Source organism: Pleurodeles waltl, chromosome 9, assembly GCF_031143425.1.
Source record: "Pleurodeles waltl isolate 20211129_DDA chromosome 9, aPleWal1.hap1.20221129, whole genome shotgun sequence".
Taxonomy (NCBI): domain Eukaryota; kingdom Metazoa; phylum Chordata; class Amphibia; order Caudata; family Salamandridae; genus Pleurodeles; species Pleurodeles waltl.
Genome location: NC_090448.1, coordinates 22,725,702 through 22,739,474, shown reverse-complemented (window position 1 = coordinate 22,739,474; position 13,773 = coordinate 22,725,702). Strand labels below are relative to the sequence as shown.

Genomic DNA, 13,773 nt, shown 5'->3' with positions numbered 1-13,773 from the left:
ACGGCATACCGGGACTATAACTCGGAGGTGGAAAAGAGACGCCATTCTTATATGGCCATCAAGCAACAACTGCACCTGATAGGTCTGAAAAATGCCCTCCTATTTCCAGCAAAACTACGAGTGCGAGAGAGAGGCGCAGAACACTTCTTTCAAAACCTGGAGAAGGCCTGATCCTGGCTTCATATGAATGATGCCAACTTTCCAGCAGAGAACAAGTCAATTGAAAGGTTGGGAAAGAAAGAGACAGATAAAGAGACACAACTGGAGACTGTGGGATCGCCCCACCGAGAGATGATCAGCCATGGAAAAGGCACAGATAGTGGCAGATATCCTGCAAAAAAGTAAGAACACCTCTGATGTACTGTCGTCGGATCATGGATAGAACTCTGACATGTGAGCTAATGGTTCTGGCACTTCTGGAGGTATGAGACACTGTGGACCAGTCTTAACACCCAGGCTGGCAGATGACAGAGCCTGATGCTCAGCCACTGAGTCTCATCACCTGTAAGGAATTCACACCACACTCACATGGGGGACGCAGGTGGTAAGGATGGATCTTTATCCTAAAGTGAGCGAGCCCCAAGGGGCCATCGGGCAGTGGAGCGACGATAATGTACCAACACGCTACCAGATTCCGAACTGGAAATTACTGTTTTTTCGTGTATATGTTTCGATTTGTATATGCCTAATAGGTACAATTGGCATGTCTCAGAAAGTAGCCTCTTTCTAGTATGGTTACCCCCATTTTTGGCCTGTTTGTCAGAGAGTTTAACTGTGTTATTGGGATCCTGCTAGCCAGGATCCAGTGCTTATGGTTTTTGGCCTGTTTGTCCCTATGCTTGACTGTTTTGTCAGTATGCTTGACGGTGTCACTGGGATCCTGCTAACCATGACCCCAGTGCCTATGCTCTCTTTCTTCAGTGCTTATGCTCTCTTTCTTCCCAAATTCATCACTACATACTAGTAACCCAGTATTTCATCCCAAATTGGCATACTGGTGCCCCCTTATAAGTCCCTAGTATATACCTACGACATACCTTAGGGTGACTTATATGTAGAAAAAGGGGAGTTTTAGGCTTGGCAAGTACTTCTAAATGCCAAGTCGAATTGGCAGTGAAACTGCACACACGGGCCTTGCAATGGTAGGGCTGAGACAAGGTTAAGGAGCTACTTAAGTGGGTGGCACAATCAGTGCTGCAGGCCAACTAGTAGCATTTAATCTACATATAGTGCACTTTATTAGGGACTTATAACTAAATTAAATAATCCATTTGGGTATGATCCAATGTTACCATGTTTAAAGGGAGAGAGCATATGCACTTTAGCACTGGTTAGCAGTGGTAAAGTGCGCAGAGTCTTAAAACCAGCAAAAACAGTATCTAAATAGTGGAGGGAGTCAGGCAAAAAGTTAGGGGTGACCACCCTAAGGCTGTCAGGTCTAACAATGGGCATATGGCACAACTGTACATAGTGTTTCTCAAAAATGTCCTTTTCAGGAGATGAGAGGGAGAGTTCCAGAAACTAAATTAGTACCTACCTGGTTGAAGGAGTGGGTAAGCCTAGATGGTAAAGGAATGGGAAAACATATTGATGGACCTAGTCACAAGATAGAGAAAGGTGACTGGGTAAAAGTCAAATCTGGGTGAGTGAAAGGTGGATTATCTAAGTATTCAAGCCCGTTGAAAGTTATTGGAGTAATTACATATTCCGTTGTTCTTGAAGGTGGGGACAAGTCGTATTAAGGACAGTCCCTTCCTGCACATAAACAATAATTCCCTGCAATGCAGGCCCCCCTGCACCATGATGCAAGGGTGCCTTCATTGGTGCTAGCTGGCATTGGACTTGTCTGTGGAGTGGGGGATCGGAGGTTCCAGCAGGGTTAATGCAGCGCTTAATTGTTTGAAGGGTGCTCTGCTTCTGTTGCCAGCTTTGTCGGTGTTTTTGGGGTAGTACTTAATTTGGGCTTATGTGACAAGCTGGTGACTATTTTCATGGATGGATTTCAGCAGCTGCAGCTGGTGTTCTAGGTTTCTTGCATTTTTCTCTCCTGCAGCTGGAGCATTTGTTGTCTGAAATGTCTTTGGAGTAACAGGGCACTGAAAGGTTCAGCTTGCACGTTCATGTGTTATTTGTAGTGTGATAGTCACATGGTTTGCCAGAAAAGTGCTGAAGTCATTTAGAAGGGTATTTACATCAGACATGAAGGATGCAGGGCGAGGGATGAGTCTTAACTGTAGACTGTCCATGGAAACATCTTGCCCATGGAAAAATCTGAAGGTTTCTTGTTCTCTTTTGGGTTGTCCTTGATGTGTTGATTGAACGCTGAGCAGGGTGATGGTGCTGGCAGGGTAGTCCATCCAGAGAGTTGTCAAGAAGATGAGGTCTGCCTTCCTGTAGTGGTCTCAGTCTGCGCTTTTGTGGACAGTTCCCTTGGCACATGTATTTATATAGTTAATTATCTGTCCATGTGTGTAGTGCCCACTAGCCACTCAATATGAGGGAACTTTACGTTACAACTGAGGCTAAAACAATGTAGGATTCTACATCGAGATGGGGAGAGGGTCAAACACATTCTTGAGTAGCACGGGCTTACTCAGTGTTCGTGGCTACAATATGAGTCTGTAGACAGGATTTGGATTAGAAATTGTCTGAAAATTGACCTTGAGCTGCTTATGGAAGATTGAGAGTGGGGCCAGTGTTCGTAGGTTGGGAGTCAGAGAATTCCAGGCTGCTGGGGCAGTTCCAGTGATTGATTTCAGTGCTGTAGATATTATGAATATAGGCAGCTCTGGAAGAAGGCTCTTCTGATTTCTCTCCTTGCCACATTATCATTTTTTTTTACTCTAATGTGGCCCAATGAGGCCAAAATCACCTTGCCAGATTTACAAACTGGTGCAATGCATGCATTGTGTCACTTTGTAACCCTGTGTGCCACATTATGCCTACGCCATACATAATGAATGCAAGGGGGCGTTCCCCTGCTAGGGGGGCCAAAAAAAGGACACAAAGAAATCCAAAATATTTATTTGCTCCATTTTTTGCATTTTTAGCATTTAATGCCTGCACAGAGCAGACATTAAAAGGAGGCACAACATTATTCATAATCGGCCTCAATGTGCTTTGGAAAATTAGTGTCAACATTTTGACGCTAATTCTGCAAAGAACCACACACTAGCATAACAAAATTGTGACGCTAGTTCCCTAACTACCGCCATGGTGTACCGTATCTTTACTATGGCGCTCACATGGTGGTGTTAGGGGGGTGCTAAGGTGCACAAGAAAAGTGGTGCTGCATTAGATGCAGTGCCACTTTTCTTAAATCTGCCCCTTTGTGTATAAAACAGAATATTTTGAATGTGATGGGTCGCGGAGGTTTAGAAGTATGGTAAGGTTTAGGGTAATGCTGTGATGTCTACCAGCAGTGGTAAATAGACTTGCAGCTGAGTTTTGAATTGCAATGAGTGGAGCGATGGACGCTTGTGGAACTTCTACTAAAATTGCCTGAAACGTCCATCTTTGAGACAAATAGAAAATGACTGCAGTAGAAAATGACTGCAGGGAGCAGGTCCCAGCCTTCCCCGCGCTGCTGCATTGCTCTTGCTCCTTTCTTCTCCTTGCTTTGTCCCCCATTTTCTTGTGTACCTCCTCCTTGCTTTTTCCCTCGTTCTCACTTCTTTCTCCTTGCTTTTTGCCACGTTTTCCTCCAGCACCTTGAGATCCTCACAGGTGATTTGCTGCATTTCATAAATCTTTGATTGATTGATTGATATGATCGTGGAGATGAAGTGTTGGATTTCTGTCAGGGTATGTAGACGGACGTTTGCAGATCTGGCCACATTGTTAATGTTAGGGTTTAATGGGAGGTTCAAGTCCAGGATGAAACCCAGGAATTCAGCCCATGGTTTCAGTGTAGGTGAAAAACTTTGGAATTCCAAATATTTGAGTCAAATATTCACTTCAGGGGTGTGGAGAAAAAAAACTGTTTTCCAGGGTTTAGTAGGAGGGAGTTCTATTGCATCTATATTTGGTTTTGGAAAAATGCACCTTAGAGTGGAAATGTCTTCAGATATTGAGATTTGTAAACACAATTGGTGTCATCTGCATATTGGTGATGGATTACAGCTGAGTTTCTTAGAATTATACATACAGGCTCAATACATAGAGTGAATAAGGTTGGAACAGGAAATGAGACCTGCAGAACACTGCATAGCATTTGCTGATGGTGGAGGTGGGGTTTTTGATCTTCACTAATAGGGATCTGTGGGTTAGGAAAGCTTTGAACCAGAAAAAGCACCTTGTCATGGAAACCCAAGTGGTGTTCAAGTGTCTGAAGTAGTCTTTGGTAATTAACTGTTCAAAGGCTGCCAATAGATTGAGTAGCACAAGCAGACATGAGCCACTTTTGCTCAAAAAAATGAATATGTCATCCAGTACTGTTAAAGTTGCAGTTTGTAAGCTAAAACATGGTCCTGATTCTGACTGATAGTTGACAATATGTGTTCTTAAAGAAGGAGTTATTTAGTTGGTTGGCCATTTGTTTTCCTAAAGCTTCCTTTAGCTACAGCAGATTGGATATCAGACAATAATGTGATGCTTGTGTAGGCAAAAGGTTAGACTTTTTAATTGTAGGGGGAAATTGGCAGATTTTTAGTGCAGCTTGGGAAGATACCTTGGTCAAGGGAGGCATTAAATATTTTGGGGGCTGGTGAAGAGTGGAAGGGGCATTTGTGTCAAAGTTATTTCTTATCAGTTGAATTTTCTCCTTCATGTATATGAGGAGTTCTTAGCATTTTTCCTTGTGGGGGCAACAAAGTGCTACATTTGTAGTGTTGAGAATTGCTTGAAGTTGCAGAATAGCGACTGTGTGTCACTGAAGGAGGATAATATTTACTCCTGAATGTATGTTGGTTGATTTAGCAAAGTATGTGGTGTCACTATCTTCTTTCCTTGCTTTCCTAAGGTTGTATAGTAGTTGGGGTTGTTTTAATTTTCCCCACTCAATGCTCACTTTGCAGTGCATGCTTTTTGCTTCGGCTAGAGATTCGAAGAACCATAGTTGGCTGGGTCGTCTACAGGAATGGTACACTATGCAGAGTACTATTTCAGATGGTACCCCCACTATGCTTATGTTATTTATTTATTTTTTATTGCAAGTATATGTCCACCATTTCATGGTTATAACATTCTTTTTCTTGTTTCTATTTTTAAAAATGTATCTTGCATATGCTAGGCATGTGTGTGTATTTGATTGTGGATGGGGGAATTGAATAACAAAATGAGTTAGTTAAGGATTAAATGGATGTATGATTGTGAGGATAAGTGCGGGAGTGTATGCATGATAAGTCACTGACTGCTCCAAACTCACCAGTGACTGAAGAGGCACATTTAATTATCAGCTACACCTAATGGCAGTGATAAGGTGTGTTCAGATGGATGTAGCTAAGCAAGTAACTCTGCAAATTCTGCACAGTTTTGAAATTTTCATAAGCCTTCAGGAATGTTGAAGGAAACTCAGCAGCTATGCACATCCCTAGATATCAGACTAAAACGATAGTACAGTCTAGGAAGAAGTTACAAGTTTAATAGCATCTCATGTGTGTGAACATTTCCCTCAATCAGCCATAAGTACACAGCAACATTTTCTTCTTTTTTTTTTTAAATTGTAAGACACTTTGTAAAGTGGTTGACATTTTACTGAATGATGCCATGTTCCTTGTACATGTTTTGTATCTCTTTGTTCACACTCACATCTTGTCATTTTCTTCTCCTTCTTTAAGGTCGAATATGGCAGAACAGTGTACGTGAATACCGTCTACGGAAGTGTCCCAAACGCCACAGTCCACAGGATTGAGATTCCACTCAGGTGTGAGATGGTGGACAATGAGACATTGAGCCTTCAGTTCCACCCAACAGTCAACAATAAGGTAGCGGTTGGGCATCACAACCTCTCGTTTGGTTTGTACCGCAGTGAGGACTTCACTGATCCAATTACTGCATTTCCTTATGAGATCGACCTCCATGGGATGGTCTACGTGGAGTTTGAGGTGGAGTCCAATGATGAAAACCTCCAGATCTATACAGAAAACTGCAAATCCTCACCTTCGTTGTCACCAGAAGAGGAGTCCTACAGTCTTCTGAAGCATGGGTGAGGTGGTGAAACATTACATGTGCTATTCAAATTACTTTGAAAGTCTCATGTGACTTATGGCCACGTGCACGTACGCAAGGAGCTGCAATTTCCTAAATACGATTCCATGTGAATCGCAATGAGGAAATCACATTTTCCAATGTACCAAACTCTATTGAGTTCCATTTGCGATTCCCAGAAGTTCGCAAATAGACCTACCTCATTAATATTCATGAAGTAGGTTGCAATTTGCAACCTATTGGTGTAGGAGGCTGGTTTGGTGTGTGGTGGGTACCTATGCTCCTTATACCAGATCCAGGTATCCTTTATTAATGTAGTGTGGTCAGTGTCTAGAAGCCAGACTCTCTAGAGGTAGCTGTGGATGAGCAGCCAAAGCTTATCTAGGAGACATGCAAAGCTCATGCATTATCAGTGTAGTACATACACACATGAAAGAAAACACTCAATGTTACAAAAATAAAGGTACTTTATTTTGGTGACACAGATACCAAAAATACCATAGAGGATATACTCCCTTAGGAGGTAAGTAATACACAAAATATATACACTAGAATTCAGTAATAGGCATAAAAACAGCTAGAAAACAGTGCAGTTAGGGAAAATTACAATAGAGAGAAATAGCCCCAGGGGGAGCACAAACCATATACTAAACAAATGGAATGCGAAAGTCAGTCCCCCACCTAGGTAAGTGGAGTGTGTAGAGGGGATCTGGGAGTACTAGGAAAGCCCAAAGGTAAGTACCACAACCCATCCCAGCGACTATGAAAGCAGGAGTAAATCACTGTAAATTCCACAGAACACCCACTTAGAAGAAAAGAAGAATAATGCAAAACCCAGAAGAGAAGGCAAGACACCAACAGTGGAATCCTGGACCAGAGGACCTGTGGAAGTAGCAGTCCAAGTCCAATGGGCACAGCAGAGTCCAGAAAGGGCAGGTGCCCCTTCCCACCAGACTGAAGATGCAAGAGGTGAGTCGACGGTGAAGAAGGAGAGTCAGCACTGCACCCAAGAAGATGAAGTTGAGTTCCTGGAGGATGTAGGTGATGTCTCACGCTGGAAGGAGGATTACAGTCAGGTTTGTGTCTTCAGATTCCGCAAACAAGCCTCGGCACACGCAAAACTTGTGGTTACCAGAAGGTGGAGCTGCTGGGGAAGAGCTTACCTCCACCCAAGTTGGACAGCTGGAAGAGAGGACCGTTGGGACCACTTCAGTCCACCACCCGTGATGCAGGATCCATGCAGCTCAGCAGGAGAGGGGATTTACACAGCTGATTATCGTTGCAGTTGGTGCCTGCAGAAGCAGGAGAGTGGCTGCTACACCCCAAGGAAGATTCCTTCTTCCTTCTGATGTAGGCAGAAGACAGGCTGATCTCAGAGGATGCACGACCAGGGAAATGTTGCAGTGACAATAAGGAGCCATTGATACAATGTTGCAGAAGGCATCTTGCTTTTCCTTTGTTGCAGCTTGTCGGGTCCTGGAGCGTCCAGATGCAGTTTCTTCAGTCAAAAGTCAAAGTGCTGAGTGCAGGGGATTCCTGCTGGAGTCTTGCAATCCAAACCTGAGGAACCACCCAAGAGAGAGACCCTAAATAGCCCTCAAAGGGGGATTGGTCATCTATCTGGATGACCACCTATCAGGAGGGGGCTCTTACGCCACCTGCTGACCTTGAATCCAAGATGGCAGAACCCAGGGACCCTCCGGAGGAGCTCTGAGCACCACCCCTGGGGAGGTAATGGACAGGGGAGTGGTCACTCCCCTTTCCTTTGTCCAGTTTCATGTCAAAGCAGGGATTGGGGTCCCTGAACCGGTGTATACTGGTTTATGCAAGGAGGGCACCAAATGTGCCCTTCAAAGCATTGTCAGTGGCTTGGGGAGGCTACCCCTCCCAAGCCTGTAACACCTATTTCCAAAGGGAGAGGGTGTAACACCCCTCTCCAAAAGGAAATCCTTTCATCTGCCTTCCTGGGCTTGAGCTTCTCAAGCAACAGGAGGTCAGAAACCTGTCTGGGAGGTGGCAGCAGCTTGGGCTGCTGGAAACACTAAGAAGGCTGTATTGGCAATACTGAGGGTCCTCTAAGGAGCCCCCAGAGTACATGGAATCAAACAACCAATGCTTGCAAAAGCATTGGTGTATGATTTAAACATGTTTGATACCAAACATGCCTATGTTCGGAGTTACCATTATGTAGCTGGATATAGGTATTTACCTATGTCCAGTACACGCCTAAAATGGTGACCCCGCACTCATGAAGTCTGGGAAAATGGGCCTGGAGTTCATGGAGGCAATTCTGCTAGAGCAGGTTTGCCCTCACACACAAGTACTTTGCACCCTGCCCTCTGGGCTAGAAGGCCTGCCATAGGGATGAGTTTTAAGTGACCTGGTGCAGTGAAAAGTGGCAGTGAAAGGGTGCTTGCACATTTTTAGGCATGCTGCAATGGCAGTCGTGCAGAATTCCTTTGCTTGGGCTCCCTATGAGTGGCAAAATATATGCTGCAGCCTATAGGGATCCCCTGGAACCCCAAAGCCCTGGGTACCTATGTACCCTATACTAGGGACTTATAATGGGGCACAAGTGTGCCAATTGTGGATGAAATATAGAGTTTTGGGAGCGAGAGCATAATCACTGGGGTCCTGGTTAGCAGGATCCGAGTGAACACAGTCGAACACACTGATATCAGGCAGAAAAAGTGGATAACCATGCCAAGAAAGAGGGTACTTTCCTACAATTGGTAGTCATAAAGAAAACAGGGTTGGTGGCCTTCTTGGGACAGCAGGCCTCCAAGTCTATGTTTGCTTTTAAATAAAGGCACTCTTTTTTAAATGCAGTCTGCTTTCTTTAAAGGAAAATGGGATGAGTTTCATTTTTTAAGAGTAGGCAGTGGTCTGTGGGACAACAGCCTGCCCTTAAAAAACGTTTAGCATGCATCCACAAAGGTTCCCCTTGGAGCCCCCTTCCCATTTGCAAATGGGTTACCACCAAATTGAATTTAGTGATAAAGGTGAATGTTTTGCAACTGCATTTTGGTTGCAAAACATTCATACTTACCACTGTGAGTCGCTATTAGGAAGGGACACCTTTGACACGCCCCTCCATAATACTAAATTGCTAACCCATTTCACGATTCGGTAATAGATCATCAAACTGCAAAATAGTGTTTGGTACATCCAAAAATGTTTTTGTCTGGTCGCAAACGGCCCGATACTGTGAATGGAGCTGTTTGCGACCAGTAAAAAGCATTGGATTTTAAAACACATATGCAGATGCTCCCTTTTTGGGAGTTACGGTAATCCGGAGGTAGGGGGTGAGGAGCTTTGAGAACTGAGAACTGAATCGGCCTTCCCCACCTGTTGTCTGAGGGCTCATCAGCAGGAGGGCGACTACCAACACTGCCCCGGTCTGCACGACAGGGAGGACAGAAGTCAGGGGTGCTTCTTGGTCACTAAAATACAGCACTTCCCAAGTGCTATAGTTGCAGGGCCAAGGTCAGCAAATGAACAAAAGCAATCCTACACTGGCCCCTGGGAGAACACTGAAAGGAGTCCAAGGCAGGCAGCAGAGAGTAGGGAGGCCAGCACAATAAGGCACTTATGTTGGTTCCTCCTGACACCACCCTTAGGGCCGGATGTAGCAAAGGGTTTTTCCCATTCTGTGTCAACGGGAAAATGTGTTCGTACATATGGCCCTTAGTGACTTGCAGAACCAAAAGCAGAGGGCAGCTGGCAGCAGAGTGATCAAGCAGAAAAACAATCCAGTGGGTGCTTTATGCCAACCGATAGACAGAAGGCAGCAGGGGAACCCCTGAAAGGCAGCCCAGATGAGTCCTTGAGTGCAGCAGTCCCTCTAGCAGGAATTTGGTCCCAGGTCCAAAAGTGCTTTAAACATCATGGGGTCAGAGCCCCTGTATGTATACTCAAAAATGCCTTTGCTCAGGGGGTACCTTCAAAGGGCCCATTTCAAGTGAAGCACAACACCCTTTCAATTCAACCCCTTTCTCCAGACATCACTTTCGGGTGATTCCCTGAAACATGTCCCTTCAAATTTAGGGGCTTCACAGTGAGTGCTGTCCCACTGCTATGCTTGACCCCTGAACACAATAGAGCCCAGTTGGGTCCTTTACTGGCTACTAAATTCCTGTGATTTTAACTAACCCCACACAGAATAATCATAACTAGTGGTGGGCTGAGCTCATGGAGTTGTACTCCGCAGAATTCTGTGGAGTTAGTTAAGAACTCCGCTTGATTCTGAAGAGTTCCACAAAGCGGCGGAGTTCCGCCCACCAGCCTGATAACTATAAATAAGCCTGATCCCAGAACACAACCCCCTTTACCCCCGCCCTCTGGTCCTGTCATGGGATGTACTCACAGAGTGCTTGTTGGGGAAGCGCCTCTTCTGTACATCCACTACCTGCAACTCCATGACGCTCCTCCGAGGCATGGCTCAGCCTGCCCCCTCCTCAGGGTGAACTCTCTCAGATGGGTGCATCTTTGTGAGGACGGGTTTAAATCCAGCACTGATGCAGGTTCTAGGGGTCGAAGTATGGGACTTGTGAAGGTGGGAATGGAGCTGGGGATGAGGGAGGCTCGGGTGAGCGGGTGCTCAGGGACCTGTGTATGCTGGACTCACTAGTCTGCATTTAGGGACGAACACAGACACCTGAGGTCAGACACACCTTCCAAAATGGCCATGAGAAGTTTGCAGTCAAGATTGCTTGGAGACAAGGGAAGATGCGCGGGCAGTGTCTGCTGCGTCTTCCCTTGTCAACGCACAGACGAGAAGCTAGGCGGTGGATTGCGATTCGTGACGCAGAGGCCACTACCGCTCATGGTAAGTGCCTTGCGATGGACTTTTAATTCTACGCCCATTGTTTGGGTTATTTTGATGACATTATCCTATTAGGTCTCTAACATTAGGATTCCTACATCGGATGAATTGCCGCCCACATTGAGATGCGGGGGGCATACACTGAATGCAACAGAGAGAGACGCCTCCATACCAAGTCCTATTTTGTTGGCCATTACTGCAGGTCGATATAAACAATTCCAACAAACATTGCAGTCATTGAGCTTGCCAGAAAAGACAGGTGGAGCACTTTGTTGCAGCTAATCACTGGTAAGCGCTTATCAAAACTATAATTTCTTCTTTTGTTAGGAGCATTATTTTACGAGCTAACTATTGGCACTTACTTGATTTATCTATCGGCAGATAACCGATCAGGATGCTTTTTAAAGTGACAAATCTCACCATCACCACCACATTTACAAGGATAGCTCAAAGCTGTTTTTTAGGTAACTGTGGATTGACGTCACCAGTAAACTCCGCCACATAGTGGAGCAGAGTTTTTGCTCCTGAACTCCGTGCTCCAAGCGGAGTGACAAAACTTTGCGAAGTCCCCCGGCAGAATGGAGTTCACCGCCCACCCCAATCATAACCAGACTTCTGGTCCTCCTTTATTTTGGACAGCAGAACTCACAAAGGCTGCAGCAACTTCATTAGGATGGGGTCCTTTTTCTTGGGAGGTGAGAGTTTAGAGGCAGTTTTTAAAGTTGGAAACAGCAATACTGAATGAGAGGTTGGCCCAAAGTTTTTCACATGTAACCTTACTAACTTCCTTGGAAGAGTCCTTATCAGAAATCCAAGTGTGGCCCCATAAGATACTATATGAGTTCCAGCACGTAGCGCCTGACCGCAGAAAGTGCTAACACTATCTGGTTTCTGTGTAAATCATGAATCCCAGCTTCACGAAGGAACTGAAGACATGGTTTTTTTAATCCACCTCACTGGTACACCCTACACCCCCAACCCCTAGTGCCTTGAGACCCTAACAGGTGAGTAGCTGCGCTTTATAAACACTGATTGATTGATTGATTGATTGATGATTGCAACCATTAAGTACGTTTCTCCCTTGAAGTTAAAAGAACTCTCTAGACACTGAGGTTACTGAGTATTATTTACTGGGCCATACTGTATCTTAGCTTCTAACTTCAAACACCTCCTGCTGCAAGCTTTGTTTCTTTTCTGCCGCTAACCCTTAAGAGACAAGTGCCAAAGGTTACCTGACCATCCAATCACAGTGCATCAGTACTGAGGCCGAGAGACACCAGTGGTAAACAACAGTAGCCTCACAGGATGCACGTCACTATCCTCTGACGCCCATGACCCCAAGCAAAGGCTTCGTAGGCCTCCCAATTATAAAACGGAAGAAGCCAGACACAAGTCCCAGATAGGAAGCAGTCCCAAAGAGACAGCTGCCACTTTGTGAATGAGTTACCACTCTTTTGAAGTGTTTGTAAATGATGAATGGTTTACCATCCTGATTGCAATCTCAGACTATTGATACATTTCATTGTGAATCACAGACAGGAAGGTGTGTCCCTGTTGCACCCATTTCCAGAGGAGTTTTGGAATGAATGGCAAAAATGGTGTTGTTATATGGAAATGTGTTTGTAGATCGCAAACGGGGTTCAGTGCATTGTAAAAAGCTCTTTTGCAGTTGCAAACTCTGTAGTTTGTACATCTGACCACCAAGTCCTGGAAATCTTGTAAGTTCATCAGGCCTATTTTCTCCTGGGCTGTGTGAAAATGTACAGAGAAATCTTAGCTTTATCCTCTGAACCCTGAATGGTAAAGGGCATATTTTTTTAATATACATTATTTTATTATATTTCAGTACCAACAAGTACATACAAGATACGCGACAACAATTTAAACAATACAGCCATCTTTCATCATGCAACATATAGAAGTGGTGAATCCCACAGATAACCATTCCTTTCATGACATTACAGCCTAGTGTCCTCTCCTCCCAGCTGTGTGAACCTCAGCCTATGCATCTCAGCGGTCTCTCATTCCCTGCCTCTGAGGACTCATCTGTTGAGTCCCCATCATTCCCCTCGAACCTAGCAATGAGCAATCCTTGGGTATGCAGGTCTTCAATGACGCCTCCATCTTGCCTACACCGATGGAGGCAAACTTCTTCCTTCCATGTAATAGCAACTCTACATTTTGCAAGTAGTAGGGTTAGTTGTATACATTTTAATTGCATTTTCCTGCCCTTAGGCTTTCTAATATCACCCAGTAGACAAATCACTGGACCCCACTTCACGGTCACGCCCCTCACCCTCCCCAATCTTTGCACCACTTTCTCCCAGAAGGTATGAACTAGCAGATAGTACCCTGCTAAATGAAGGAAAGTTGCAGTTTGATTTTGACAGGGATTACATCCTTCCGTTCTAACAGGATCTATTTTATGTAGGGATACAGGGGTGACATAGGTTCAATTAATGTAATTGAAGTGTACCAGTTTGAAGCGTGCATTGCATGATCCCAACCATACCAGTGCACAAACTCTCTTCCGCTGTGCATACCTTAATGGTGTTCCCAGGTCCTCCTCTAACACCGCCCTGGCCGTGAATGGGATCCTAGGTTTATCCACGATCATGGCTGTGTATAATTGTGAAACACAGGGGGATTTTTACGATGCCCCTTGTGCCACCTTGCACCACATTTACGTCATTTTTTTACACAGCTGTGGCGTTAAGGTGGCATTTTCTCCACCCCATATTTACAAAGTGGCTCAATGCAAGCATTGAAATGCTTTGTAAACTCTTGCGCCACATTAAGCC

General features: G+C 44.9%; 1 protein-coding gene across 1 annotated transcript in view; it reads left to right on the top strand.

Moving 5' to 3' along the window:
- The window catches only part of LOC138258867 (IgGFc-binding protein-like), a 63,934-nt gene that overhangs the window by 32,459 nt on the left and 17,702 nt on the right, over positions 1-13,773 (top strand). Inside the window, exon 5 of the mRNA XM_069206163.1 lies at positions 5,778-6,145. Coding sequence (XP_069062264.1) covers positions 5,778-6,145 — 368 coding nt within the window. The remainder of the gene's footprint in view (positions 1-5,777; positions 6,146-13,773) is intronic.